General features: G+C 41.5%; 1 protein-coding gene across 1 annotated transcript in view; it reads left to right on the top strand.

Annotated features, from left to right (window-relative positions):
- Positions 1–26,815, top strand: part of RMDN2 (regulator of microtubule dynamics 2) — a 77,482-nt gene that overhangs the window by 16,063 nt on the left and 34,604 nt on the right. The window contains exons 6-7 of the mRNA XM_077811893.1: positions 18,067–18,142; positions 20,874–20,955. Coding sequence (XP_077668019.1) covers positions 18,067–18,142; positions 20,874–20,955 — 158 coding nt within the window. The remainder of the gene's footprint in view (positions 1–18,066; positions 18,143–20,873; positions 20,956–26,815) is intronic.

Below are 26,815 nucleotides of genomic sequence, written 5' to 3'. Positions count from 1 at the left end.
GTTACTCTGAAACCTGTCAAGGTAGAGCAGGAACTTTGTCACAAAAGTTTTTAAAAATTTAGTTTTGGCGATATCAAAATGACCTCATTAAGGCACTTTGCTTTAGTTGAAACAAATTGTTTTTCCCTTATTAAAATAAAGCACTTATCAAAGTCTGTATGTTCCCATGAAATGTTTCAAGTTTGGCAAATCAGCATTTCTGACAGAAACCTATTCCATCAAAAAAATTTCTGCTAGCTTTAGCTGGGGTCTCCTCAGTGCTGCTATTTTATTTATTGTTTACTTTTCTCCTTTCTGATGAAAGTTTTGTTTCTGTTTCTTTCATTCCGGTGTTAGTTTATTAATTATTTGCTAATTATTGCATCAGTTTAGTCTGTCTGCTGCTATGCTGAGATCCGCACTTTGTGTTGTCCCTGCACAGGGGTTCCTGAGAGAGTTGCTGTGCTTTTAAAATGGTGTATTTCCCCTTTCTTTGATGTTAATCTCACCTCTCCTTGATCCAGCTCTGCTTTCTGGCTCTAGGCCATTAAAGAGGTATACTATGGAAGGGGAGTTTAGTCTGTGCTAGAGGACATTACCCCTTGAGACTTTTAATTTATCCCCTCCTCCTTGCCAACTGTGTCATAGTTGAGAAGTAAAATACTGTAATGACAGGCCCCACTAGTAGGGAAAAATAAGTACAAAAGTAAGGAAAGAAAAGGTGTCCCAAAATTAGATAGATCAAATAACTTGTTCTAGAGGTTGAAGTGTGGAAGGAAATCCCATGGTGTCTTATTGCAAAAAAAAATTATATACGTTCTACAATTTCATCCTTGTATTTCTGTCCTTAGTAAGTGTGAACTTTTCTTTTACTATGCAACCAGAGGTACGGTGGCTTTCCAAAAGTATAATGGCATTGTAGGTTTCGTTAGTTTGGAATGATCAAGTGCTCAGCATTGGTGGCGATTTTAAGGATTAATATGGTATAGACTCTAAAGTAATTTATAATCCCACTTTGTTTATGAAGAATATTGTAATATTTGATATTATTCCCCTGATTAGTACTGGATAAGGGTTATCTCTAATTCACTTTGCAAATGTGATATAGACGGGCTGCAATAATAAAAGCAATAATATTATAGTATAATTCCTAGCAGGCAGCTAAGTCTACTTATCTGCTTTTATTAAGGCCATGTCTACACTTGCACTTACGTCGGCAAAATTTTTGTTGCCTGAGCGATAGAAATTTTGCCAGCATAAGCGCTCGTGTGCACAGCGTTATGTTGGCGGAAGATGCTCTCCCACTGACATAGCTACCGGTGCTCATTGAGCTGGTTTTATTATGTTGATGGGAGAGGTCTCTCGTGGCTACACAAGTGCTGCTGTAAGTGGAGACATGGCCTTAGTTCGTACAGTTCTTTCTCTTTCTTGATTACACAGACACTTGTAATCTAATAATTTGGGGAGAAATGAACTTTAATTAGACAACTCTGAAATTGTATATCAAATTGTTATTCCTTCCTTTTGTGGGAGAAAATTTGTTTTATAAATTGGCACTAATGTTTCCCTGGATTTTATTCTGTTTGTCTATTAGGAACATAAAATATATGTCTCAGAGGATTAGGATAATAGGCTTCTTTGAAAGCTTTTCTTAGGAGCTTATCTCTAATAATTAGGAGCTCTAACTAGAACATAAATTTCTATATGTACAAGTGACGGAAGTTCAGCAACTGTGAAGTATAATTGATTGAGGGGAAATTGCTAATTCTGCCCTTCTTTTCCCACCCATACAGATTTTTTTTAGATTTATTTGACCTGGTAACCATATTTTATATGTTATATGTCAACTTGGTGACTTCATTTAGTCTGTTCAGAGAAGTCCTATGATCTGAGAACAAGTGATGGGCTTTCTGGGCAAAGACAAATATGCCGTTCAACAAAAAAATACCTTCATGTCTACCTATCTCTATACTTAAAAGTTTTTTAGCATAACGTGTTGGTTAGGAGTATGAAAATAATCTCACACACTCCTACTAGCATAGCTGTGCTGGCAAAAGCCCTATTGTATACACAGTAACATCAGCAAAAAAGTCCTATTGCCAGTATATCCTTTTTAGTTTGTGGAACTGGTATAAGTTATTTATTTGGGCAGAAGCACTCTTTTGCTGGTATAAGTAATGTCTTCATTAGGAGGGTTTGCTGATATAGCTAAGGTCGTTTTTTAAGTACTTTCCACATCTGCCTCCAAAAAATGCCTGGAATTGGGCCCACTGCCTGTCTGTGTTTAGTTGTGTGATCTGTCAGTGCAGAAGATAATCTTTTTGCCAAAAAGATATCAGTACCAGAGGTAATCAGTGTTTTTACCAGCAGCGTGCAAGGTACTCAATATTCATCTTCAAATTAAATTTAATCAGTGGGATAAATATAGAAAGTACTGACCAAAACGTCTTTTATCAATCAGTCAGCCTTGGCAATCGATTTTTTTTTCAGCCGCTAATAATCTCAAAATTAATAGATGCATCCAGACTTCAGCTGTTGAGTGGTCATACTTTATTTTATGGTTCCTGGATATATCATGAAGCCCTTAGATTGTTTGTTTGATTAGAGATATTTTAAACTGTTACTTTCAAGAAAACTGTTGACAATGAAAATCAGCTGTAATTTTCATGTCTAATCAGTCCAGTAGCCTGTGAAGAGGGATTAGAACGATAGTAAGATTTTAGCGAAGGATATAAATGTGCACTCAAATGTTTGAACACCTTAGAGCATTTTAACTTGTGCAACTTGTTGCAAGTTCCATGGGAGTGGAATGCAAAAATTGGCGTTTGTCAGTTAACCAGCTTTAAAAAAAAAAAAAAAAAAAAAAAAAAAAAGCAAACCCAGCAACCTCAAACAGAATCTTGTTTGTGATTGTTTTATGACCAAATTCATGGTCCATTTTGGTCAATTTCATGGCCGGGGGTATAAAATTAGTCAGCTTCATGTTCTCAGATGTTTAGATCTGAAATTTCACTGGGTTGTAACTGTGGGGGTCCTGACCCAAAAGGCGGTCAGGGTTGCGGGGGGTTTGCAAGGCTATTGTAACAGGGTCATGGAATTGCCACTCTTACTTCTGCCTTGCTGCTGGCAGGGGTGCTGCCTTCAGAGCTGGGCAGTTAGAGACGAAGGCTGCTGGCCAGACGCCCAGCTTGAAAGCCAGCACCACTGCCAGCAGCAGCTCAGAAGTCATGGTCGGAGGTATGTGGGGTTGATTACCATATGGTTTTCCTGGCAGTCTACCGCCCAAGTGTGGGGCTGACAGCCGGAGCCGCAGCTTCCCTGTGCAGATGAGTGGGGGTGACAGCTAGAGCCGCTGAGTTTCCTGCAGCCGGGGGAGGTTCCCAGAGGTAGGTCTGCCCCGTCTTGAGAGTGGCACCTGCGGGGGAAGAGCAAGTCCCGTCCCTCCCCGTACCCGGCCGGGAGTAGAAACTGGAGCCCTGCACAGGGTAGGGGCTCCTAGCTGGGCACCAGATTTCACAGGGGAGAACAGATTTCATGGACTGTGATGCGTTTTTCACGACCATGAATTTGGTAGGGCCCTATTTATGTCAGATGTTTTCAACCTTTTTTCATTTGCGTACTCCTAAAAAATTCTGAAAGGAGATGAGGACTACTTTGGAAATCTTAGATATAGTTTGCGGACCCTAGTTTGAAAACCACTGTTCTATTACCTTAATAAATACTAGGAGCTCTTAGAATATAACAGGTACATTTTTTATTTCAGCTACAGCATTATTTATGAAAACATCCCATTCTGCTGTTTTTTCTAAGGCACTTTTCTAGAACAATTGATAAAACTAAATAAATGTTTTTCTGTGAGTAGCAAAATCTTTCACACTTTTTTCTCTTTACGCTTTTCATATGCCGCTGCTCAGTCCACCGTACCCACTTTTTGGAAGAGGAAGGTTGGTTACAAGCTCTGCAAAGAGCAGAAAGATTTCTAAATACTATCTCTTTTGACTGACATTTGTTTACACAGAACGTTTTCTATACTTTACAGGGCCGATGTATATGTTAGCCACAAAACTAACTGCGGCAGTAAGTTAATTATTTCTATACGTTTGTAGGATGTCGCTGATTACAGAACGTCTGAGAGCACGCGCACACACTATTTAATACAAATGACTTTTCAAAGTGAAATCTGCACACAGTACAACCGCACCCACCACTCTTCTTCCCCATGCACATGTATGTTAAGCAAAAGCTCAGGGTCTGTCAGATCGGCAGGGGAAGTGAATTCTATAGTTGACCATGCTGAGCCAGCTGGGGCGGGATATTCTGGTATGATGGTGACTATTGACTGTCGTTGGCGGCTCCCTGCATAGTGTGCTGGTTTTGTGGATTGCATTCGCAGGCATCTGTCTCTCCCCATGTATTGTATAGGGAGCTTAGGCTTTTAACTCAGGCTTTGTGGGTCCCATTGTTGTTCCAGGGATTTTCTAGGCACGTAAAAGTTAGGTGTTGCAACACGCAGTTACACCTCGGTCCTTTGGTGGATCTGAGCCTCTGAGGCTAACACTGCCAACTAGGAAGTCATTTGTATGCTCTACTACAGAGGTGGGCAAACTATGGCCTGTGGGCCATATCCGGCCCGCGGGACTGTCCTGCCCAGCCCCTGAGCTCCCGGCTGGGGAGGCTTCCCCTCTCCTGCAGTGATGCCGCCGTGCAGGCAGTGCTCTGGCCTGCCGCTCCTACTGGGCAGTGCAGGGAGCGCAGCTGGCTTCGGCCGGGCGGCGCGATCCTGCTGCTCTGAGCAGCATGGTAAGGGGACAGGAGGTCCCGGGGTGGGGGGGGGCAGTCAGGGAGCAGAGGGCGGTTGAATGGGGTGGAGGTTCTGGGGGGACAGTCAGGGGATGGGGAACAGGGAGGGTTGGGAGTGGGAGTCCCAGGGGGCCTGTCAGGAGGGGGTATGGATAGGGTTTGGGGCAGTCAGGGGACAGGGAGCGGAGGGGGGTGGATAGGGGGTGTGAGTCCCGGGGGGCCTGTCAGGGTGGGGGTGTGGATAGGAGTCAGGGGGGCAGTCAGAGAACAGGGAGCGGGGGGGTTGGATAAGGGAGTGAGATCCCGGGGGGCAGTTAGGGGTGGGGGGGTCCCAGAAGAGGGCAGTCAGGGGATGAGGAGCAGAGGGCGGTTGGTTAGGGGGTGGGAGTCCCAGGGGGGCTGTCAGGGGGTGGGGGTGTGGATAGGGGACAGGGAGCAGGGGGTGTTGGAGAGGGGGTGGGATTCCAGGGGGAGGTTAGGGGCAGATTTCCGGGGAGGGGGGCGGTCAGGGGACAAGGAGCAGGGAGGGTTAGATGGGTCGGGGGTTCTGAGGGGGGCAGTCAGGGAGCGGGAAGTGGGAGGGGGCAGATAGGGGGTGGGGGCCAGGCTGTTTGAGGAGGCACAGCCTTCCCTACTCGGCCCTCGGTACAGTTTTGCAACCCCGATGTGGCCGTTGGGCCAAAAAGTTTGCCCACCCCTGCTCTACTAGCTTAAACTTCAGTGTGACATTAAGGGTAGTTGTTCTGTGTTATGTTTATTTTGTAAAGAGCAAAAGTCCAATGTAGAGTACATTGTAATTTCCAGACTGGCTTATTGCAAAGTCATGGAGATGTCTGGCTATGTAAATGTGTAAATGCCCAGCCAGAAGGTGCTTTCGGCTTCCTATCACCCCTGAGAATCCAAAAATAGTCAGGGATCTGAATGCACTCTCAAACTGTGAATTTCCTGAACTAAAGGGGAACAGCTCCCTCAGGAGTAGGGACATGCATTATAACCATTCCCATTATAATTTGGGAATCTTACTCATCATTTTGACTTTACCAGGATTAAGCTTCACCCAACTCACAGCTGGTGTTATGCTCCCAGTCCTAGCAGAAATTACTACTGCATGTGCATGAAACCAAGTCTGTAAATGCCTTAACTTGGTTATTATACATCTGTGCACATGTGTGACTAACAAAAGCATCTAGTCCTCAGGGCTAGGCAACTTGGACATTTCAAATTTTAAAGTATTTGAGTTGTGTGAGGACAGGAGAGGGCTAGGGAAGGGAGCTATTTATATGGGGGAAAAATCTTTTATTTAACCCTCATCTAATACAGGGCTGAAGGGATTTTACAGAAAGTTCCCAGCAAAATAGAGAATGCTGACAGGCCCCCACAATAGAAGAAATGTTCTAGATAATGTCAGGGTTTGAAGGGGGAATGGCTGTAAAATGTTTCCCTAGGGAAACAAAATTCATCAAGTGTGACAGACCCAGACCAGTGGGGTACAGGAGTCTGATAGAAGGCAAATATACTGGCCACTGGATGAATAGTTTTCTGTTCCCTGAGTGACCAGAGCAGGGGCTGCCCTAGAGCAATAAGGAACCTGCTAGAACCAATGGACAGGCAAGCTAATTAAGACACCTGGAGCCAATTAAGAACATACAAGAATCAATTATGGCAGGCAGACGAATCAGGACACCTGGTTTAAAAAGGACCTCCCATCAGTTAGTGGGGGGTGTGCAAGGAGCAGGGAGTGAGAAGGTGTGCTGCTGGAGGACTGAGGAGTACAAGCGTGATCAGGCTTCAGGAGGAAGATACTGCAGTGAGGATAAAGAAGGTGCTGGGGGGAGGCCATGGGGAAGTAGCCCAGGGAGCTTTAGCTGTCTCCCAGCTGATACAGGAGACGTAGAGAGCTGCTATCCACAGCGCCCTGGGCTGGAACCCAGTGTAGTGGGTGGGCTCAGGTTCCCCTCATTCCCGCAACTCCTGATTGGACACAGGAAGAGCTGGTCTGTGAGCAACACCAGAAGGGAAGGTCTAATTTGGAAAGGGTTCTGGCCTGTCCCTGACCTACTAGGTGGGACAACAGAGACTGCGGAGATTGTTCTCTGTTTTCCCCCATTCTGGCCAGTGATGAGGTTAGCTGAGTGAACTGCAGGTTTAAGCCTTTAGCAGAAGCGGCCAAACTGAGGGCTGCTGTGAACCTCTGAGATGAGCAAATCCGCCAAAAAGTGCAGGACCCGCCAAGGCAGAGGAGGAACTTTGTCACACAAGACAGAAATATGTGTGAGGATAATAATTTACAGCTAAGGAAACTTTCAAACTTGGAAGTAATATTTTTACACACTTTTATAGCTAAGGTTCATAACACTTTTCTCCTTGAATTACACATATATTTTTATATTATAGCTGAGCCAGATAGCACCACTGTGCCTAAGGTGAGCAGCTGTTTCCATTATAAATTCTTCATTTTTTAAAGGATTGACACTTCGGTCAGAAAACTTGCCCTCAGCTGAAACTTGGCATAACGATGTCTCAGGTTGGGGAAAGATTTTTTTCCCATGTTTGATTTATGAGGAGACACAAATAACGTGTGTGTGTGTATGGATCTATGCTTTTTTATGTTTTTTAATTATGTTTAGTGTCGACACATTGTATACACTAATCACTTATTATTTTGACAGAAGTAATGTAAAACTTCAAATATATAGGCCCAGATGCAGAAGAGATGTTTCAGGAGCTGCAAATTGCTGGTTGGTAAATGGGCCTAAGGGAGACCTTATATAATTTACTCTATATTTCTAGCCTCTAAGCGGGTAAATTATGCACATTTAGACAACTGGTAGAGAGCTACAGCAGTAAGATTACTTAATTGCTGAAGCTAGTGATTAGAGTTGATTTAAAATTTTCTGCAGGAAAAAAATTACAGGCTATTTATTTATTTATTTTGCAGAAAACAGAAATATTTTTATTCGAAAATGCTAGTGTAGAGTCTCCTGGGAGTTGTAATTCAGGTGGCTCATGCTCCCAGACTCCTTTATAATATGGGCTCCCTGGTCAGATTACATCTTCCATGATTAAGGCTGTGAGTCTGTCATGGAAGTCATGGATTCTGTGACTTCTGCAGCAGCTGATGCTGGCTCAGGGGCTGCCCAAGGCATGCAGCCCCTGGGTCAGCAGTTCGGGTATGTGGGAGGGGGCTAGGGGCATGGGGTGCTGGGGGGTTCTTAACTCAGGGTGGGGGACTCCCCGGCTCCCACTGGCATGGCCCTGCAGCTCCTATGCGGCAGCGGGGAGGGGGCTCTACGCTGCATGCTGCCTGCCCCTGCAGGCCCTGCCCCCATAGCTCCCGTTGGCTGTGGTTCCCAGCCAATGGGAACTGTGGCAGCCGGCACTTGTGGTGGGAGTAGCGGAGCCCCTGCCCTGGTCCCTCCGCCGCCTAGGATTGCAGGAACGCGGAGGCGGGTAGGAAGCCCCCCCTCACCCCCAAACACCCCCCTAGTCATGGGGCTATTTTTAGTAAAAGTCATGGGCAGGTCACGGGCCCATGAATTTTTGTTTACGGCCCATGACCTGTCCATGACTTTTACTAAAAATACCTGTGACTAAAACATAGCCTTGATAAACCGTGGTCTCCTTCTTGGTGAAGGGGAATGGTGAATCATGGGAGATAGAACCCAGTTTATAGAGAGGTATGAGGCACCTTCTGCAGCAAGGTCCTTTGATTAGTGACACTCTGGTGGAAATTCTGCAGCAATTCACTGCAGGTGAATGGGACATAGTTTGGGATTGTGGCATAAACACACCAGTTGGATGTTTCTGTTAAAATAGTCAGTAAAGGAAATAACGACAATTAAATTATGATAGGTTTCAGAATGAACACCCAGTTGAGATTAACAGAGCTATTCACACCTCTGAGAGCTATTGTTTCACACAGTGCAGATTCATGAAGATATGACTGTTGATTTATGCTCTGTTTATATTTTCAGAGTTATATCTGCAGCCATACGAGATAAGAACAAATATTTTAAAAATTAAAGTTTAGTTTCTAGGGGACAGTTCTGCTACAAATTCCATGGCCACAGAAATGCAGAAGGCCCATAATATTCTGTTAATGTTGTTTTGGGTACAACAAATTAATCTGCATTGAATACTAGTCTAAAATGTGTGCCTTTGGATTCCTCTTTGTGTATTGCTGTGTCCTTTACAATGTTTTACTATATGGAAAATTCTCAAATTTAGTTTGCATTCGTGTGGGTATTTTTTTAAAACTGTTGGTTTTTTCCCAGTGTGTTTGCTTGTGTTAGCTGCACGTGTCATCTGCACCTGACATTTCCATGGATCTCAGCTTTATTACTTTTATGAGATCTTACAACAAAAACTACTGTCCCTGCCAGCCTGGATTAACCAATGTGTACTCTTGGAACTTGCACAGGGCCCCTATCTCAGGGGGGCCATCCGATGACCAGGGGTAGGATGGGGGAACCCTGAGCAGCACTGCATTTCAATGCCACTTGCTCAAATTTGGCCTGGCTGCCCGCCACCCATGCAGAACAAGCAGAACTGGGCGACCAGGACCAGGAGAAGCTGCCCTAGCCCAGGATGGCACTGATGAATGGCCAGCAAGGTTGCGGGGATGGTGGGTGAGTTGATGGTGGGCTATGGGTTTAGTGAAGTGAGCAGTTGGGGATGTTGACGGTGGCAGGGTTGGAGACTTGGATGTTGGGAGCTGTGCCCAGTGGGGCTGAGGTGCTGAGGGCTGTGTGAACAGGATGTATGTCTGGGTTGCTGGAATGTGTCTGAGGGCTGTCAGATTAAGTGGAGGCTTGTTAGAGAATATGTGGAGTAGGAGGGGCACTCGGGGGTCTGTGGGGAGAGTGGGGAATTGGTAGTATGTGTGTGGGGTGGGGCATGTAGGAGGTGGGGGTGCTTTGCTGTCTATTTTATGAAAGGTTCAGAGCAGGCAGTTTCCACAGTGCACAAGGCCCAAAAATTCTTTCTTCCAGGCCTGGTTCCTGCCAGAGTCTACAGTGTAGGCTCTGTTGCATTGCAAGTAAGGAAAAACTCAGGACTTCGCTTTGCATCTTGGCAGGCTTGCAGATTCCTAACCCCAACCCCACACTTTCACCAACATAAGTAAATGAGCATCCCACTGATGCTTTCCGTGTGCCCTGAGACTAATCAGATGCATTTTTATAACTAAAACACTCTATAAATAGTGGTAAGAAAAGCTATAACTTCAGGTACAAACCCATGATATCTGTAGTGTAAAGTAACAGCGATCATAAACAGCACTGTAAATCACAGAGCTGAGAGCAACTCTATAAGGCTTTAACATCTCATTCAAAGCCAGACTTAGAAAGGAAGCCTAGGAGGCTAGTTGCACTGCCACAGAAGCGATCCGTGTGTGTCTGAGGCTGTGGATACTGTGTAAGCAGCACATACAGCCGCGAGGCGGGGGAGAATGTGCTGCTCTTCTGGCTGATACAGGGAACTCTGCAGACGGACTCGGGGGGGAAAAAAAGGTCAAGTGGTGGGATGATAATTGTGAGACAGGACCTCTGAGAGGAGCAGTGAAAGGGAAAAGGGAGGGGATGAATGAGGCTCCCATGGCCGGGGGGTGGGGGAGGGGGAAGGAGAATTAGGATCAGCATTGATAACTGTGTGAAAATGAACCCTTCTTTTCCTGGGCTTTGCATGTATTTGAACATTACCCTTTAAATAAAAAGGATGGAATGGATGGAAAACTGCCTGGCATTCACAAATAGCGCTAACCCTTTCCCCCTTTTCCAAATTATAGAGCTTTGATTACAGTATATCTAGCAAGCCCACGCCTATGGAAATGAGAATGTTTAAAACCTTCCTAGGAGACCTCAAAGCTCTTCCCCTGTGGGGCAATAGTGGGTGGGTTTCCAGTCTAGGGTCCATCTGGGAGGAAAGGGAAGGAGAGCAGGAACTGGGGTGGACTGAGGGAGGTGGGGGTAGGTCAGGAGCAGGTCTAGAGGGTTGCATATCATTTCCCTGGCTCTGAACTCATGGAACTTATCTGGAAAAAGTAACAGCCTTTGCTGTGGATCCAGCTCCTGGGGACCCATGCAGGTGGCTATGTTGCCAGAGACCACCCCTGGCTGCTAGCACCCACCCATTTAGAGATGCCAATACAGAAGGTGAAAGTCATGAATTTAGGAGTGTCTCAATCTGATGCATGCATTACATGTCCTAGGCATGAGGCACTCTTTCGGAATGGACCTTTTAAAGTCGGACGCACTGCAGTATGAACAAGGAGACCACCAGGGTCCAGAGTAATAATGGGATATGAGACTTCTGTAGTGATGACTCTGCCTTTCCATCAGCCCTCAGGGATCTTTAGGCAAACCCCAGCCTCCTCTCTCTCCTCCCCGTTCCATCAATGGCATGGGGTGGAGTAATCGCTGTGAAAGTGTCCTCACAGAGATTTCCACTGAAAATATGCCCTCCCTCTGCTTTTCATGCTTGTGCAGAGATGATCTGTATCATTAACGTTTAGCAGATCATTAGAGTTTGCCTCTGTAGGAAAAATTAACAATAAAGATTCTGGAAATTCTTGGATTTTATCTTCTGAATGGAATGCCAAACTCACAAAACTTTTGGCTTTGTTCACGAGATCACATCATAAATCTCATGGATGTGCAGCAAGCAGTCACATGTCAAATGTTACTTCCCCTGAGTGAATGGGGCAGAGGGACGGTGGTATTAGCTATATGTACCGATGAAGCAGCAATATGCTTCAAGCATTCCTAGCAAGGCTAGCAGCAGAATTGCTACTAATTATTGTTGAATTGCATTTTCAAAATTAATCATACCATGCAAAATAACTCTTAAGAGTCATTTAATCAACATGACTATATTTAGAGATACTTCACACAGAACGATTACAGGACATTTTCTGAACAGTACGCCTCAACTTGTTTATAAAAGTGTGATGACGCAAGATCCATTTATTACCGAGAAGGATGGGTTTATAGAAGTTAGAAGAGGGTCCCAGGACTGACTACGGGCTAAGATCTTGGTCTCCCTGTAGAGTTTTTCATATTTGACACGCTGTTGTAATACACATGAAGACAAAACTCAGATTTGTCTTGTAGGTTTTAATAGTTTGTATTACTAAAGCAGACTAGTTGGAGCTATTTCATTTACAACTTCAGAAACAACCTATACATTCTTCTTCATTCTTCTTCAGCTGTGCTGATTTGGATGGCCTCCTAAGTCACTTAGATGCTTTGGCAAATATTTTAAACTACATCTTGTTTTATTACTGCAGGAGAATAACTTAGGCCACTAGCATATCTGCTGAGAATCATGTTTCTTCTGTCAAGATTTAGGGGATAGACTATGTAGAACAAATGTTCATCCATAAATTTCCTTGTTTTTAAGACAGATATAAATCCTAGAACCATCTACATTTTCTGTTAACATTTGGGCTGTTTATGAACATGCAAGGTAAAATGGGCTGAATGAACTTGCTGTACTTCTGACTGTAACAGGTATGCCCTAATATGTCTTAGTTTTGACTGAATGCCAATAGACCACCTGGAGCACCATCAGAGGAAAGGTTAATTCATTGTATGCTGATCTTCAAGGAGCTCCATGTAGGCAGACCCATCCACCTGCATAGAGCTTCATTTCAACAGGTCTCCATGTGGGCACTGGGATCCATCCAGCCAAAGCTCATTTCAAGATCAGATCCTTGGTGACTGCTGAAAGCTAGCTGATTTTTATTGTGTGTGTTTGTGCAAAAACAAACAAACAAAAAACCAAAAACGTTAACTGCAGGAGAATAATTCTTGTTTTTCAGTAAGTTTTTTTTCTTCCAGAAATCTAGACATTTTACCTTCATTTCCATTTTTCTTGGTTTGTCTGTTTCTGTTTATGCTTTTTTTCAGTGTCTCTCATACAGTGATTGTACTAAAGCATATTTCCAAGTTCATAATTTGATTTAACTTTAACAAACAATGTTTGCTCATACAAAAGTAATTATAACTGTATCCATTATGTTTGTTTAATGAGCATGTTTGAATGTATGGGTATTTGATATTAGTTAAGTACCAACATTAACTCAAAAAGAAAAGGAGTACTTGTGGCACCTTAGAGACTAACAAATTTATTTGAGCAAAAGCTTTCGTGAGTTACAGCTCACTTCATGGGATGCATCAGATGACTGAATGCATCCGATGAAGTGAGCTGTAGCTCATGAAAGCTTTTGCTCAAATAAATTTGTTAGTCTCTAAGGTGCCACCAAGTGCTCCTTTTCTTTTTGCAAATACAGACTAACACAGCTGCTACTCTGAAACCTAACATTAACTCAGTCGTGGTGTCACTGTTGTAGGTCCCTAGTCTTTAAAGATTTGCTCTTTATTTTTCCAGACCTAGATGTTATAAAGTTTTATTCTTTTTATACAGTATTTGAACATTTTATTTTTCACAAATTTTATAATACCGTAGTGGAATTACATTGTCATACCAAGAATTACTAAATACTCCCCGCTTTAAAGGTGTCTGCTGGTTCCTAATTGAACCACTAGATGGGGCAAGTGACTGTGGAGTGGTGTACTCTTAAGAGGGAAGTTCCCTAGCAGTGCGCAGCTCTGAACCCTGAACATGCAGATAAATGATGAATTTGGATAAAAGGAGGTTGTTAATATTTCAATATGTGTAATAAAAGCAATGTTCCAGTTTTATTTCTTTTGCTAGCTTTGCTAATAAATATGCCAGAAGTCCGTACAGGGATCTTTATGCAGCGAAGACTCTTTCATCTCACTGTTGATTGTTTAATTCCCCTTGATTTATTTTCTCTAGTGAAACATTTTACCAGGTGTGAAAGTATTATTTGTCTTAAAGTAACATCCAAAATGTTGGGCAGGACAATGATTAGCACATGTTTTGTTAGTCCCATGCTCTGGTTTAGTGTTAAGGTGCTCCTGTAACTAGCCACAGGTGTCCAGATTGGTTAATCCATTTAACAGATTATCAATTTACAAATAAGGATAAAATTTCACCTTCCCCACCCTCTTTTTTTTTTTTTGTACTCAAATGCATCCACACCTGGAAATCTGAAAAGTTATGAATTCTGTCTTTAACCAACCACTATCCACAAATGATTGTCCAACGTGCTTTGCAATTTTAACACTACATAATTAAGTAATTTGTACACACAAGTTGCCAGCATTACTGTTCAGATAGAAAAGTGTAAAGTAGAACAATGAAGCAAGTATGTGAGAGATTTCCTTATTTTTAGAAAAGGGAATGTATTTAAAATTGATGTTTTAGCTTGTTTGTTTTTCATTTTGTGTGTATTTTGTTGGGATCTCTTCATATTAGAGATAATCGCTATAAATAAAAGTACTGCTCTGAACTGGTTTAAGCTAGGGCCCTTTTTCCCTTGTCACGCACAGACAGGAAAATACTGCAAGATGCGGGATTAACTTGTTCGCTTTTCATTGTTTTCTTTTCGAGCAGCAATCCGTTTAGCTATGGTATGCTGAGTTTATCTGATTAGCACCTAATGAGTAAAGGGGGTAGGAGACATGTTGCCTAGATTTGAGTAATTTATGCCAAATAACATTTTTAGTACCTTTCCCCTCTCTCTAAATACCTGAACTTTCTTGACCTTCCTAGTTTCGTTCCTCCTCACCAGCTCTTTCCCATACGAAATCATGCTGTTTAAGTTGACTCCGTACCAGCGTGATTAGCCAGATTCTGCTCAGTGTACATCTTGCTCAACAATGTTTGACAATCTGTCTGAGAGTCACATGAATTCAACAACTGTTGTTATGCCCACTTTAATGCCCTACCAGGAAACATTGGCAGTATCAGAAATCAACAGTTCATAACATGATTACTTTTATCATTGATTTTTATAGTAAAAGCATTGGATTTATTTATAAGCAGTAAAATGATATTTTAGTACTTGTGTCAACAATTACAGTATATACATTTAAAAAGGATTCACTAGTAGTTCGAACTGTTAAATTTTGTAAAGAAGCCAATAAAGCTGAGATTTAATAATGCTTAAAATAAATGAATACTAACATAGACTGTTCTTCTATTACTGTCATTTACTTGCTAAGTTTTTTGCATAATTCTCACTTTAACTCGATACTTCAGCTTATTTTTTCTCTTTTAGATTACTCTTTATTTTGATTTAATAATGCATTGTGAAATCTTAAATGTCTTAGCCGAACTCTACAAGATTTAAGAAACCATATTTATGAGTTTATGCTGCTTTAATACTTCTATACAGTGGTGTAAAGTGGCCTTAGGGCAAATTAAAATCAGGCCTAGGGGGGTCTGTTTTCCTCTCTATATGCATGCATGATTCCATTATAATTGAAGTAATATGTGCACATCAGTAAGCATGCATAAGCTCCTGGAGTTTCAAGAAGATGAGAATATTGTTCAGATAATACAAACCTAGAGAGGGAGTCCATTTAAAATTATTTCTAAAACAGCATATTTTCCCCAATTGTAACTGTTTTTGAGGGGCCCTAAATTTCCTTTTGAAATGCTAATGTCTCCATACCTAGTAATTTTATCATAATTTGAAAAGTCTTGTAATTATAGACAGTTTGGAATGAAGGCCTTGATCCTCCAAGCACTTAATGTACATGCTTAACTTTATGCCCGTGAGTCATCCCATAGAAATCGATGTATATAAAAGATAAACATTCCAGAATTGGGGCCTAAACAAATAGCTCAACTGGGACCTCATGGCTGCCCTGTTAAAATGCTGCTTGCCTCCAACAATTGATCATGGGCTCATATAGAAACAGGGAGGAGAAAAAAACCAAGATATAATAGGGTGGTTTTTTTTTAAAAAAAATAGGTGTGAATTTTCTCTGTGAAATTATTATTATTTTTAAATAATTAAGGTAACAGGTCCTAAGATGCACTGAGAGGGGAGGAATGTGATAGAAGTCAGTAGGTGACTAGGCTTGGAATCATGGAAAGAGCAGCATTGTGTGGTTTGCTGTAACAGAACACACATTTTAGGAAATTTTAAAAAATAACTGGACAAAGAATATTAGAAACGCCAGAACAACTAATGAACATGGAGGAATGGGTAAAAGGGAGATGAGACATTCTGAAAAGTGACTAAGATATTTGAAAAACTTCTAAAAAGCTAGGCAGCAGCAAAGAGTGAAAACATTGCTTAACTCAGTTACAGCAGAAAAAGCCATAAATAAAATACATAAGATTTGAAGTGTCTGTTTATATTCTGATTGTTCACTCGTGAGTGTAAGCACATCAAAGAGCCCCACCTTTAGCTGAGAATACTCTGGTTATAGCCAGTGCTACATCATTGAGTACAGTGTAATCTATTTATATACATTTCCATAACAGAATCTACCTCAAGAGAAAGTTAAGGTAGCATTCACAAGTCAAGAAATGGGAGTTAAGATTGTGCACACTCTTAACACTCTTCTCCCTTGTACATAAGAACGGCCATACTGGGTCAGACCAGTGGTCCATCTAGCCCAGTATCGTGTCTTCTGACAGTGGCCCATGCCAGGTGCTTCAGAGGGAATGAACAGAACAGGCAATCATTGAGTGATCCATCTCTTGTCATCCACTCACAGTTTCTGGCATACAGAGGCTAGGGACACTCAGAGCATGGTGTTGCATCCCTGACTGTCCTGGCTAATAGCCATTGACGGACCTTCCTTCATGAATATGCAGCCTGGTACAGTCTTTAATTACATGATCACATACAGTTTCTCAAATACAATGTCATAGACTAGTCTCTGTGTAGCTGCATCTTCTACTTCTGTGTGCTTTCCTGCATATGACAGACAAACAGAATCTGCAAAAGTTATTTATACAGAAGATGTACATACAAGATCTTCTGTGAGCTCTGCATGCCATGAACTATCAGTTTTATCCTTTGCTTTCGCTCATGTTTCTAACATCCCTATCAAACCTTTCCTGCACCATGTAACTGATGTGACAATCATTGCATTCTTGTAATAATTAATAAACGATTTCTGTGAACCTTGCTAGCCTATAAATACATGAATGATGCAACCATGTGATTTGAGAGCCAATCTTGTACTCTTTCAGGCATAGCTGCCAATTGCTGCAGTTACATTCCTATCAAATGTGTGTGGTCCTGCTGGCCTTTTTCGCCTCTCAGGTATATTATCAGTAGCAGCTTGATGTGAGGATACGTGTTTGCAGATGGGGGTGGTGTTAATATCTCATGGTCAATTCGTGCAGTTAAAATAATTGCAACTCATGCTGGCTGCCCACCTTGCCCTAAGTCCATGCCCCTGAACACACCTTGGTATTATCACAAGCTCAGTATTTCCATGCTATCTATTAGGTGAGTATTTGTCTTTGCTTGTGGACATCGTGGGTTTCCTTCCTGGGCGCTGTCCGGGGCCTGTCTTGTCACCCCCACTGGCATTCTTGACATATCACTGACACAACATAGTGTTCAGCTAATCTACTTGGTGCTGCTTAGTTGTGGTACTGTGTGTACTGATTGCTCCACCATTGAGGTGAAATGATTTGCTCCAGCAGATTCACTGCTGGCTCCAGGTTCTGAAAGACAGGATATGATAATGCTGTTTTCTATGTATAGCGAGCTGGGCTCCTTTTTCAAGCTCGACAACCTCATCTGTGGCAACTTTCACCCTTCTCTGTACGCCAGGATATATGTGTGTTGCTTATGTAATCCATATTAAGAGAGTGTGGATCTTTCTCCACCTCTCATGGCTGGTCCACATAAGGTTAATTAGTTTGGGTTCTAGCTGTCAGCTATAATAAAGGGTAAAAATGTTCAGAAGTGCCTAATTCCAATTGGGAGGGTGGGGGGGAAGTGATCTAGGCACTCAGGAGAAAGTCAATGGATTTAGGCTCCTAAGTGCCTAGGTCACTTTTGTAATTGGCACTTTGGTGCCTGAGTCACTTGGTACTTTTAAAAATGTTATCCTTAGTCCTTTAACTTAAGTAGTGGCAACTCATACTTTCAGTTCTGAAGGAGGGTCCCTGGTTCAAACCCCATTGATGGACTATATCAGTTATACTTTCTCAGTGTCTGGCAACTTTTTTGCTGCCAGTTTATCATGTTTTTCTATTTTCCAAATATGCACAACTCACATTAAATTTTGGGCCAGCCATACATTGCTAGACTATTCCTGAAGATTTACTGAAGTAATTATGGAAATATTTTATAATTTGGTTTAAAGGGGTTTGACTAAAATGATCATAAATGTGTGAACTTTATTTTTGCTGCTTTGTTTCCCCCTTTCTTCCCCACTCCAGGTTTGCAATTATGTGTGGCTATATGTCTGAGTTTGACAGTATACAAAACAAAATCAAGAATGGCTGTCTCTTTAAGGTATGTTTTTTGGTAGTTTCATTAGCAACTCTTCTTAATTTACTTTCCCCGATAGTATAAAAGAGAGGTTTTTCCAGCAAACTAACTTAGCCTCAGGGTATGTTGCAATGCCAGTGTTATGGTTAAGAAATTATTTGTATGTGCTCCTACCACATATTGTCCATTAGCTTTCAAACTACAAAGATTTAAATATGACTTCATATGTCAATGCCAAGATTTTTTTTGCTTTATTCCTTGACCTAAGTAAAGTGGGGAAAAGTGATTCTGCTGTTGTAATTAAAGAAAAAAAAATAGAAAATTGAAACAAGTTTAACACTAAATGCAGCAGTTTCCTACAGTGATTGGTGTTGCTTCATGTCACCCTGGGGAAGTGATAATTTTGTTTAATGTTTTCCATTTGCAGATACATGTATATTTCACATTCAGAAATTTGGGCCATGTCACTTAGCATTATAACATGGGGGAAGGTCTTGCCGGGGGCTTTGTCCATATCCTCCTTTTCTAGCTTTACATCTTTCCCAGGGATTCTCATACACACACATGGCTTCAATTATCATCTTTACATGGGTGACTCATAAATCTGCCTTTTTCTCCTGACTCATCTCTGCTCCCCCAAGCCTGTATTTCAACCTCTTTCCAGCATCTCCTCTACAGCAGCAGATTACACCCCCCCAGAGACCCTCAGCCTGCTTCTTGAAATCCTGGCCCCTAGGATACTGGCAAGAGAATGCCATGGCTAGCATCCCTGCTTCTATTAGCTACACCAACCAGTGCCCAGTGTCTTTGTGTTGTTTTCTCTGTAGCTCCAGTTTTTAAGGTTTCGTCTGATGTTTAATTTTTATCTATTACATGGCACCATGGATGTGCATCACACTTTATAAAACAAAAAGAAGGAACTAAGTCTCTGCCACAGAAAGCTTAAAATTTTAGTTGTAACTTAAAGGTGTCTAAGGAGAGGTTTTGCCGTCTGCTGTTGTATTGTACATGTTATTTATTGAGGCCCACACGCACCTATACGATCCATGTTGCATACCGCCTTGCTGCACAAGTAGTCCCAATGAATGAATGAGACCCAGAAATAGAAGGCTGATAAACTTGTGTTGCTATTCAACAAGAGCAAGGGTAGCAGAATTGTCTCTTATATAGCACTATTCAGCGGTATCAGGGCATTTTACATTACACAGTAAATAACAAAAAGAAAAGGGGAAAAAAAAAAGCACAACTAATAAACACCTATGCCAAATAAGGCAGTTTATATCAATGAAAATGCTTCCATAATTAAGTAAAATTGTTAGCAATTGTCTAAATTGTAAGGTGTAATTTAAGTCGGGATGTGAAAAAGCATATTGTATACTATCAATATAGTATACATCTCATCTTAAAGAGCATTCCACCCTAACAGTACCAAGTGAGTGAAGCCTAGAATATCTGGACACACAGCAAAGGGCAAGAACGGAGGAAAATGGATCGATCATGAGCCAGATATAATGACAAGAGGTCATATATTTAAGAAGCAATTTTTGCAGTTATAAAAGGAGTGAGTTTAAGAAGCGTCTCAAATGTTAACTGTACAATTTTCAGTAAGATTCTCCTCTTCAGAGGTAACTTCTGAAATCACATGAATAGTATAGAAACATGGGAATTACAGAGAAAAATAGATTGGAAGAGTAGTATATATGTGAATAGTTTGCCAAAAAAAAAATGAAATAGGGAGCTCTCAGATCTGCAAGAATACGATCATTTGAGTGGTTCAGATGAGAAGTTATAATACCACTATTTTAGTGATTGGCTTAGTTAAAAAAAAATAGAGATGTAGGAAAAGTGAAACCTAAAGTATCTGACAATTGAGTTCTGTTGAGAGGGTTGGAAAAAATGATAAATCAGGGTTGGAAAAAACTCCTTATTCTTTATTCTTGAAATACTGATTATGCAGAAATAATTTGCCTCAAAAATGAGACCTGAAAATGGAGGGAGGAGGGGAAAGGTGGGTTTGGAAGAAAACATCTCATTTGATTTTTATTATCCTTTGTATTGTTTAATTCAGACCCATTTTATCTCCAGAACTGCGGGGTGCGGGCACAGGAGCTGTACTTCAAGTCACATTTCAATTGAAAAGTTAGGTCTGTGGTTCAATTCCTGTCCTATGTCCAATTAATTCTAGGTTTCTGACTACCTGCCGTGGATGTATTTTCACACTATCTACCTCTCAGAAAACCAGGTCCTGCTTCTAAATACAAAAGGTTATGTGGTGCCATGTTCCACACCAGAGAAGGTTACACTTCAGTGGTTGATCATTAGTTCAAGCATACGTTATCTAGGAAGCAAAATAGGAGTGTTCGCATGGGGTTGATGCATTATACTTTTCTAATACCCGATAGGGATAAAACCAAAGTTTAGTAGGTTTGGAGTACGTCAGTCTCTTGTTTGTTTGTTTTTAAAGCTCTTTCAGCTGTTTGTTTGAACTTCAGAGTTGTTAGGTCATATTCTAAATGCAATGTTATGGTACGTTATGTGCAGAGTTGTTAAATAATTGTGTTTGTGGTTTTCTTCTGTAAGCAAGGGTATTGCCGGGTAAAATATTTACAGATCATTTGAACTGTAGCAAAAGCAGTCACAAAAGAGAATTTAAATAAATTTGCACTGATTTTGCAATGCAGTTTTAAAGTTTGAAGGCAACTCCCAACCAGAAATGAATATCCCATTTTCTTTCTTTTGAACTTATTTCTGACAGGAGCATCTAGATAAAGCAATTGAACTTAAGCCTCAAGATCCCTTTTTATATTACCTAAATGGAAGATGGTGCTATTCAGTAAGTTGTTTTCTATGCCTAACAGTTGACTTGAATGTGCTGAAAAATGATAATGTGTTTACAATGGAATAGTGTAACTGAAATCTGAGAGAAATGACACGTTTATTGAAGTGGAAACTTTGAAACTGTAAACAAAGCATTGCTATGTACTTGTCATGAAATCATTTCTACGTGCCTGGTTATTAATACAGACTGTCCTTGTTACCCATCGTTCTCCCATGTGTTAACTATACCACATACTGCTATTCAAAGCCCCTTGTTTTGCATTTTGTTTTATTATTTACACATATCAATGGTAACTAAGATTTGGAGAGGAAGCATGGGTGGTTAGGTGTTAGGTACAAGCTCCTTTCTGCAAGCCCCTCTATTGTTTTTTTTTTTTTTTTTTTTCCCCCTTTAGTCTGGTGGTACTTCTATAGCACAACTTTCCTAGCCTGGCCCCTGTTTTAGGCTTACCTCCCTTTTCAAAGTCCTCACCCAGTCCTGCCCTTCTCTTTGGCCTACAATCCAGGAGTGTTCCCTTCTCCTGCTCCCGACTTTTCTTCCCAGCCTTCTCCTAGTCTGGCTAGGATCCCAGGGCTTCCTCCTCCCCACCTCTCTATTTTCAGAGACTGATTATAGATTCTCCCTGCAGCCCCCTTTCTGCTTTTAACTTCCTGACTTTTAGTAACCACACAGCTCCTTCCCAGCTGGCACTCATGTTTCATTAAATCTGGCTCTTCCTCCCGGTGCATCCAAGAACATAACTGGCCTTCCCAGCCCACATTAGCTCTTTCAGGCCCCAGATGGAGCAGACATCCCATCTTAGTACTGTAGCTTTGTTAAATTTTCTTGAAAGTTATACAAACAAATACATGGCTTTTTTATAATAAAGTTTTTCATTGCTCCAGTTAATGTAAAGGAGCTGTAATCCTGACCTAAGTATCTGACTGAGATGGAGTTATGGCTGCTTTGTATCACAGGAGTGATGCAGAACAGCCAAAACATACCAGTGAAGCTGTACCAAGGCCTCTAATAAAGGCCACTTAAATGTTAAAAGTCGACTCTCTTGAGTTTTCTTTTTGCAGATTACTCACAATTGCCAGACTCACCGTTGGTGTAACTCAAATGATTTCAGTGATGTTACACAAGGAATCAATTTGACCCAATTACTTATACCATATTCTTTGTAATTCTCTTCCTCTCATTCACTGGTAAGTGAAAAGCCTAAGGAGTTTGTGCTGGATAAATGGGTAGGTACATATGCAGACTATTATGGCATTTCTCAACTCTTACACGGCAAACATGAAAGTATTTGCATTGGAAGCTGATAGTTTACAACAAGGCTGCTGTCCAGTTACTTAATTTCTGCCAAAAGTCCTGAGACATTATACAATTACTTAATTCAATTCCATCTTAATATACTTAATATACTTAAAAACAAAAAGAACCTCTCATGATATTTAAGTAGGTGACAGTAATATTTTTGCTAAAATTGGATGGATTGGAAGGTTTTATTGAGAACAATTGTTTTGTGTGTTTTAGTTAGCTATTACCAAGGAAGCACTGAGGGAGGGAATTCTTTAGGGATGCAAGTCTCTTCCAGGCTGAATTTTCAGATTGAATGGGTTTGTGTCCTTGGCAGCAGATTCCTGGTATTTGAAAAAGACTTTGAATGGACACAATTTGCATTTTGTTAATTAGCTGATAGCAATAAGTTCTGGTACTGCTGGATCCTGTGAGAAAGGGAGGCTGCTAGGAACTTCTCATGTAGCCTTAAAATCTCCAGTAGAGAATTGAAGTCTGCTCCCCATCCTCCAATAGCAGGATTTTGTATGAGATTTTTGGCAGCCACTGCCTCTGGCAGCAGCCTTTGGGTAGCTTTCTTTCCTCCCTGGCAGCAACAGAAAGACTCAGCTGCCAGTCCCCTTCCCCCTCCATGGTTTCTGGAGGTGTCATCTGATTGTTCCCCTCTTTTGGCAGTAGGTGGGATATCTTGGTGACCTCTCCCCCGTCAACTTTAGTAGGGTTAATCTGGGAGTTGATGACTCCTTGGGCTCTCTCCTCTAAGTACCTTTTTCAAGCAGGGCAAACAAAAAGAAGCACGGGAAAGGGAAAAGACCAAACCCCCCTCATCCTCAGATGTTGGAGAACGGTCGTCTTCTTCAGACTCCCAGGAGTATGACAGACTCCAGTGCGGAAAGCAGGCTTTTTTAAGACAGGCACCCTCCAAAAGCTAATTGTTCATCCTTCAAAATTGATCCTGATGGTGGTATGGATTCTATTCCTCCAAGGGACATCAGGAAACAATAAAATTCTGGGATGATGCCTTGTTTTCAATATCTGATTTCCAGAAAGTATAATGGACTCTGAATGGAAAGACCCCACAAAAAGAGGGGCATCACCAGATTATGCCAGAAGGTGTATAAAGTTCAAAGAGGGAGAGCATCAAAATTCTCCTGAGATCTCAAAGGGGATTCCCCCATTTGTAAGATGCTAGTAAACCCACTGTCCCAGTAGAAGGGACAGGCACCCTCAAGGATCCCGGTGACAAGAACCTAATGTTTCTTCTGAAATGAGGCCATAACGCTTCCTCCCTTGCCCTTTGCAATGCTGTCAGGGTAGCTTCAAGCTATTAAGTTAGAGCCATGGGCTAGCTTCAAAAATACTAACCTAAGGAAGGTTCAAAAGTCAATTAGAGGCCAGGCTTGTTCTTCCTTTACTGTGTTCCTGTGATATCAGCCACATTCTGCTCTGCTCTCCACTCCCAGGAGGAACATGTGGTTCTGAGCCCAGGAATCAGATAGTGGGTGAAATCCTGGCCCAGCTGAAGTCAAGGGAATTTTGCCACGGACATTGAGAGGGTCCGCATTTCACCTAGTCTTTCTGAAACCCCTCTTGTACAGACCTCCGCAGCTATCTCACACTCTTTGGGATAACCCTGAACATCGTAATTAAAGGGTTTTTTTAAACTGGAATAAATTTGAGTTCAACAGCTCCAATACAATTCTTTCTTGGCATCATTATAGCCCTGAAACACCTTTTAAAAAATAATACACATTCTGGGCCAACATTGTCCCTTCTATTTTTGCACCACTTCCATGACCCAAAGGGGATGGAGAGCAGCTCCAGTAGGATGGGTGGGGATTCTCTTTGCATAGGGGAAGCAGTTAGAGTATAAATGAATATGAGTATAAATGAGTTGAATGCTTAAAGCTCTGTAGAAGCCAGTAGGATGCTTATGTATTATCCATAATAATAGTACCAAACCCTGTGCACCCTAAATATTATTAAAAACTGAAATATTGCCCATGCATACTTCTAAAATGAAGATAACTGTGTTGCTTTAAATTGGTGTTTCTTTTTAATATAAAAAATGCAGAGCAAAGCTATTTATTTTAGTCTGAGCAGTGCAAACGCACACCCAAGTCAGCCAAAATACAAAACCAGACCCCAGTAAAGTAATTCTGATTAAATCTAGTAAGAAAACAAGACAACTGCCAGACAGAACTTGTATTTAAATTTCAGGTTGCAGAATTAAAGCAGCTAATTATAAATTGCACCGTGGAAAAATTTGGAAGTCCCTTCACTATTGAATCATATTAGGGGAGTGTGTGTGTAGTGATTGTATCTATGTAGTGTGTCTGTGTGTATAACTCTAGAATTTTGGGTGGTCCAGAGAGGTTCAATATGAGCAGTTTCTCTCCCTTACTTTTTCTCTCCTACCCTACTAATGGGTTCACTGCACCTGGATCAGATGGACCTAAAGATATCAGTAATAACTTCCTCCCATTCTAAGAGAGCAAAGATCATTGCAGCAATGGATTGGCCTGAAGAAAGCAATATATTCTTTTAAACTCTGCTGCAACTTCCCTGTCCCACGCAATGAGCTTTAGAAAATAAAGAGCAGGTGAAAAGTGCAGCATGAGGAGGAGGAATCATTTTATCTACACACTAGCTTACATTTGTATGTTTTAACTCACAGGCTGCGCTTAGCAGCACAATATTGGCACTATGCATTGTGGGGGTGAAACAAGTTTTAATGAACAGGAAACAGTGAGCTTGTCAAAGAGTATGTCTCTCGAAACCAGGTCTTTGAAAGAGGCATTGGGAGGGAGAAAGATAATGAACATAGCTAAAGTTACTTCTTAATATTGTTTATCTTCAGAATATTATTTTTAGTGGTTTCAAGTGAAAGACTCACTGATGAAGTCATTCCTCAGGAACTGGCTTTTGCCAGAAGACCAGCAAGATTGGGCCAGGTTGCTTTGTCTCCATGCAGTGCTACTCAAACTTGGCCAAAATGATTGAGGTCAGACAAGAAAATAGTCTGTATACACTTTACTGTTGTATGCTGGCTAAATTAATACTTTGCAATGGCATATTTTACAGAACAGTTTATAATAAGAAATATTAAAAAATTCACATCCCGTGAAAATTAAAAAATTGTAGTGGATGGCAGTGGCTAGGCATATGTTATGATAGTTAGTTCTGGATAGATTCTTTTTTTTAATGGAAAGCTATCAGCTTTCAAAATCTGGTGGATAATAGGTAACCGCTGCAGCAAAGAGCAGAGGAGCAACTAAGTAAGGGTTTGAGGGTTCTGAAGCTCTCCATCCCCTTCTCATTCACCACCAGTCATCAGTACTGTAGCAGAAGAGATATGAATTTTAAAGGCCCAAGTCTTTGGTTACAATGTGACGCTCTGTCTAAGCTGAGACTGGGTTGGCTCACCACATTTTCCAGCTCCTGGTTCTCACATGAATTCTTCACATCTCTTCATTCTTTGGCTGCATCCCCTCCTCTCTGGCCCCTCTATTTAGGTCATGCCAGCAGTTGCCAAGGAATCATAGTGCCTAACTTCTTGGGCATATGCCTTGTGAGTCCTAGTCAATTTCAGTAAGCATCAGGTGTACAGTTAAAGTACAGATGTGCAGGAGAATCATCCTGCTTTTCCTCTCCAGAAGCACTAGTTTTCCTCCAAACATTAGTTGGGGGAAAACAGATAGTTCCTCCACTCAGTGAAGTGGCATTCCATTTGAGAAAACCAGGGGAGAACTCGGGGGGGGTCACAAGGTTATTACATGGCGAGTCGTGAGCTGTCAGCCTCCACCCCAAACCCCGCTTTGCCTCCACCGTTTATAATGGTGTTAAATATATTTAAAAGTGTTTAATAGATAAGGGGGGGTTGCACTCAGAGACTTGCTATGTGAAAGGGGTCACCAGTACAAAAGTTCAAGAACCACTGCTGTATTGTCATCTCTTTGCTGTTCCTGCTTTGATTAGGGATTTGGAGTCTCTGGTTCATTGGGTTAGGTGGTGGAACTAAAAATATTATGGCAGTAACACACTCACTCTCAAGAATCCTTTCATGTGACTGCTGGAGTATGCCTAGATATATATGGGAAGGAAATGGCATACAGTATATACTGTAGTGTGACAATGGCAACACAGAATGAAGAAAACTCCAGAAGGTCCCTTTACACCAGCCTGTAATCCTGGGAAGTTAGAGGCTCCTTGGCGTGTGCTATTGGTGAGAATTCAAGCGGACAGCTGGGCACCTACTTAGTGATATCTGTGTCACACCACTGCACAAAAAATGAACTTGTCTTAGAAGAGCATTAGCTACCCACATAATGACCATATCAACAACTGCCTCTAATGGTCAGAAACGTTCAGTAGATGGGCTATCAAGCTATACCATCTATTTCTCTATACCCTCTAACTCAGACATTATAAAACTGATGTGGGTAGTGATAATTGCATGTCGGTTTAACCAGTATTTTGCACTGAATTTCTCATGATGTGTGTAGTGTATTTTTATAGTAAAAAGGGATTTATTAAAAAACCCTTTAAATTATGTCAAATATTCAGTGTGTGTATAC

This window comes from Eretmochelys imbricata, chromosome 3 (genome assembly GCF_965152235.1).
Source record: "Eretmochelys imbricata isolate rEreImb1 chromosome 3, rEreImb1.hap1, whole genome shotgun sequence".
Classification (NCBI taxonomy): Eukaryota; Metazoa; Chordata; order Testudines; family Cheloniidae; genus Eretmochelys; species Eretmochelys imbricata.
Note: the sequence above shows the minus strand (reverse complement) of the source record. Positions and strands in the feature narration are given on the sequence as shown.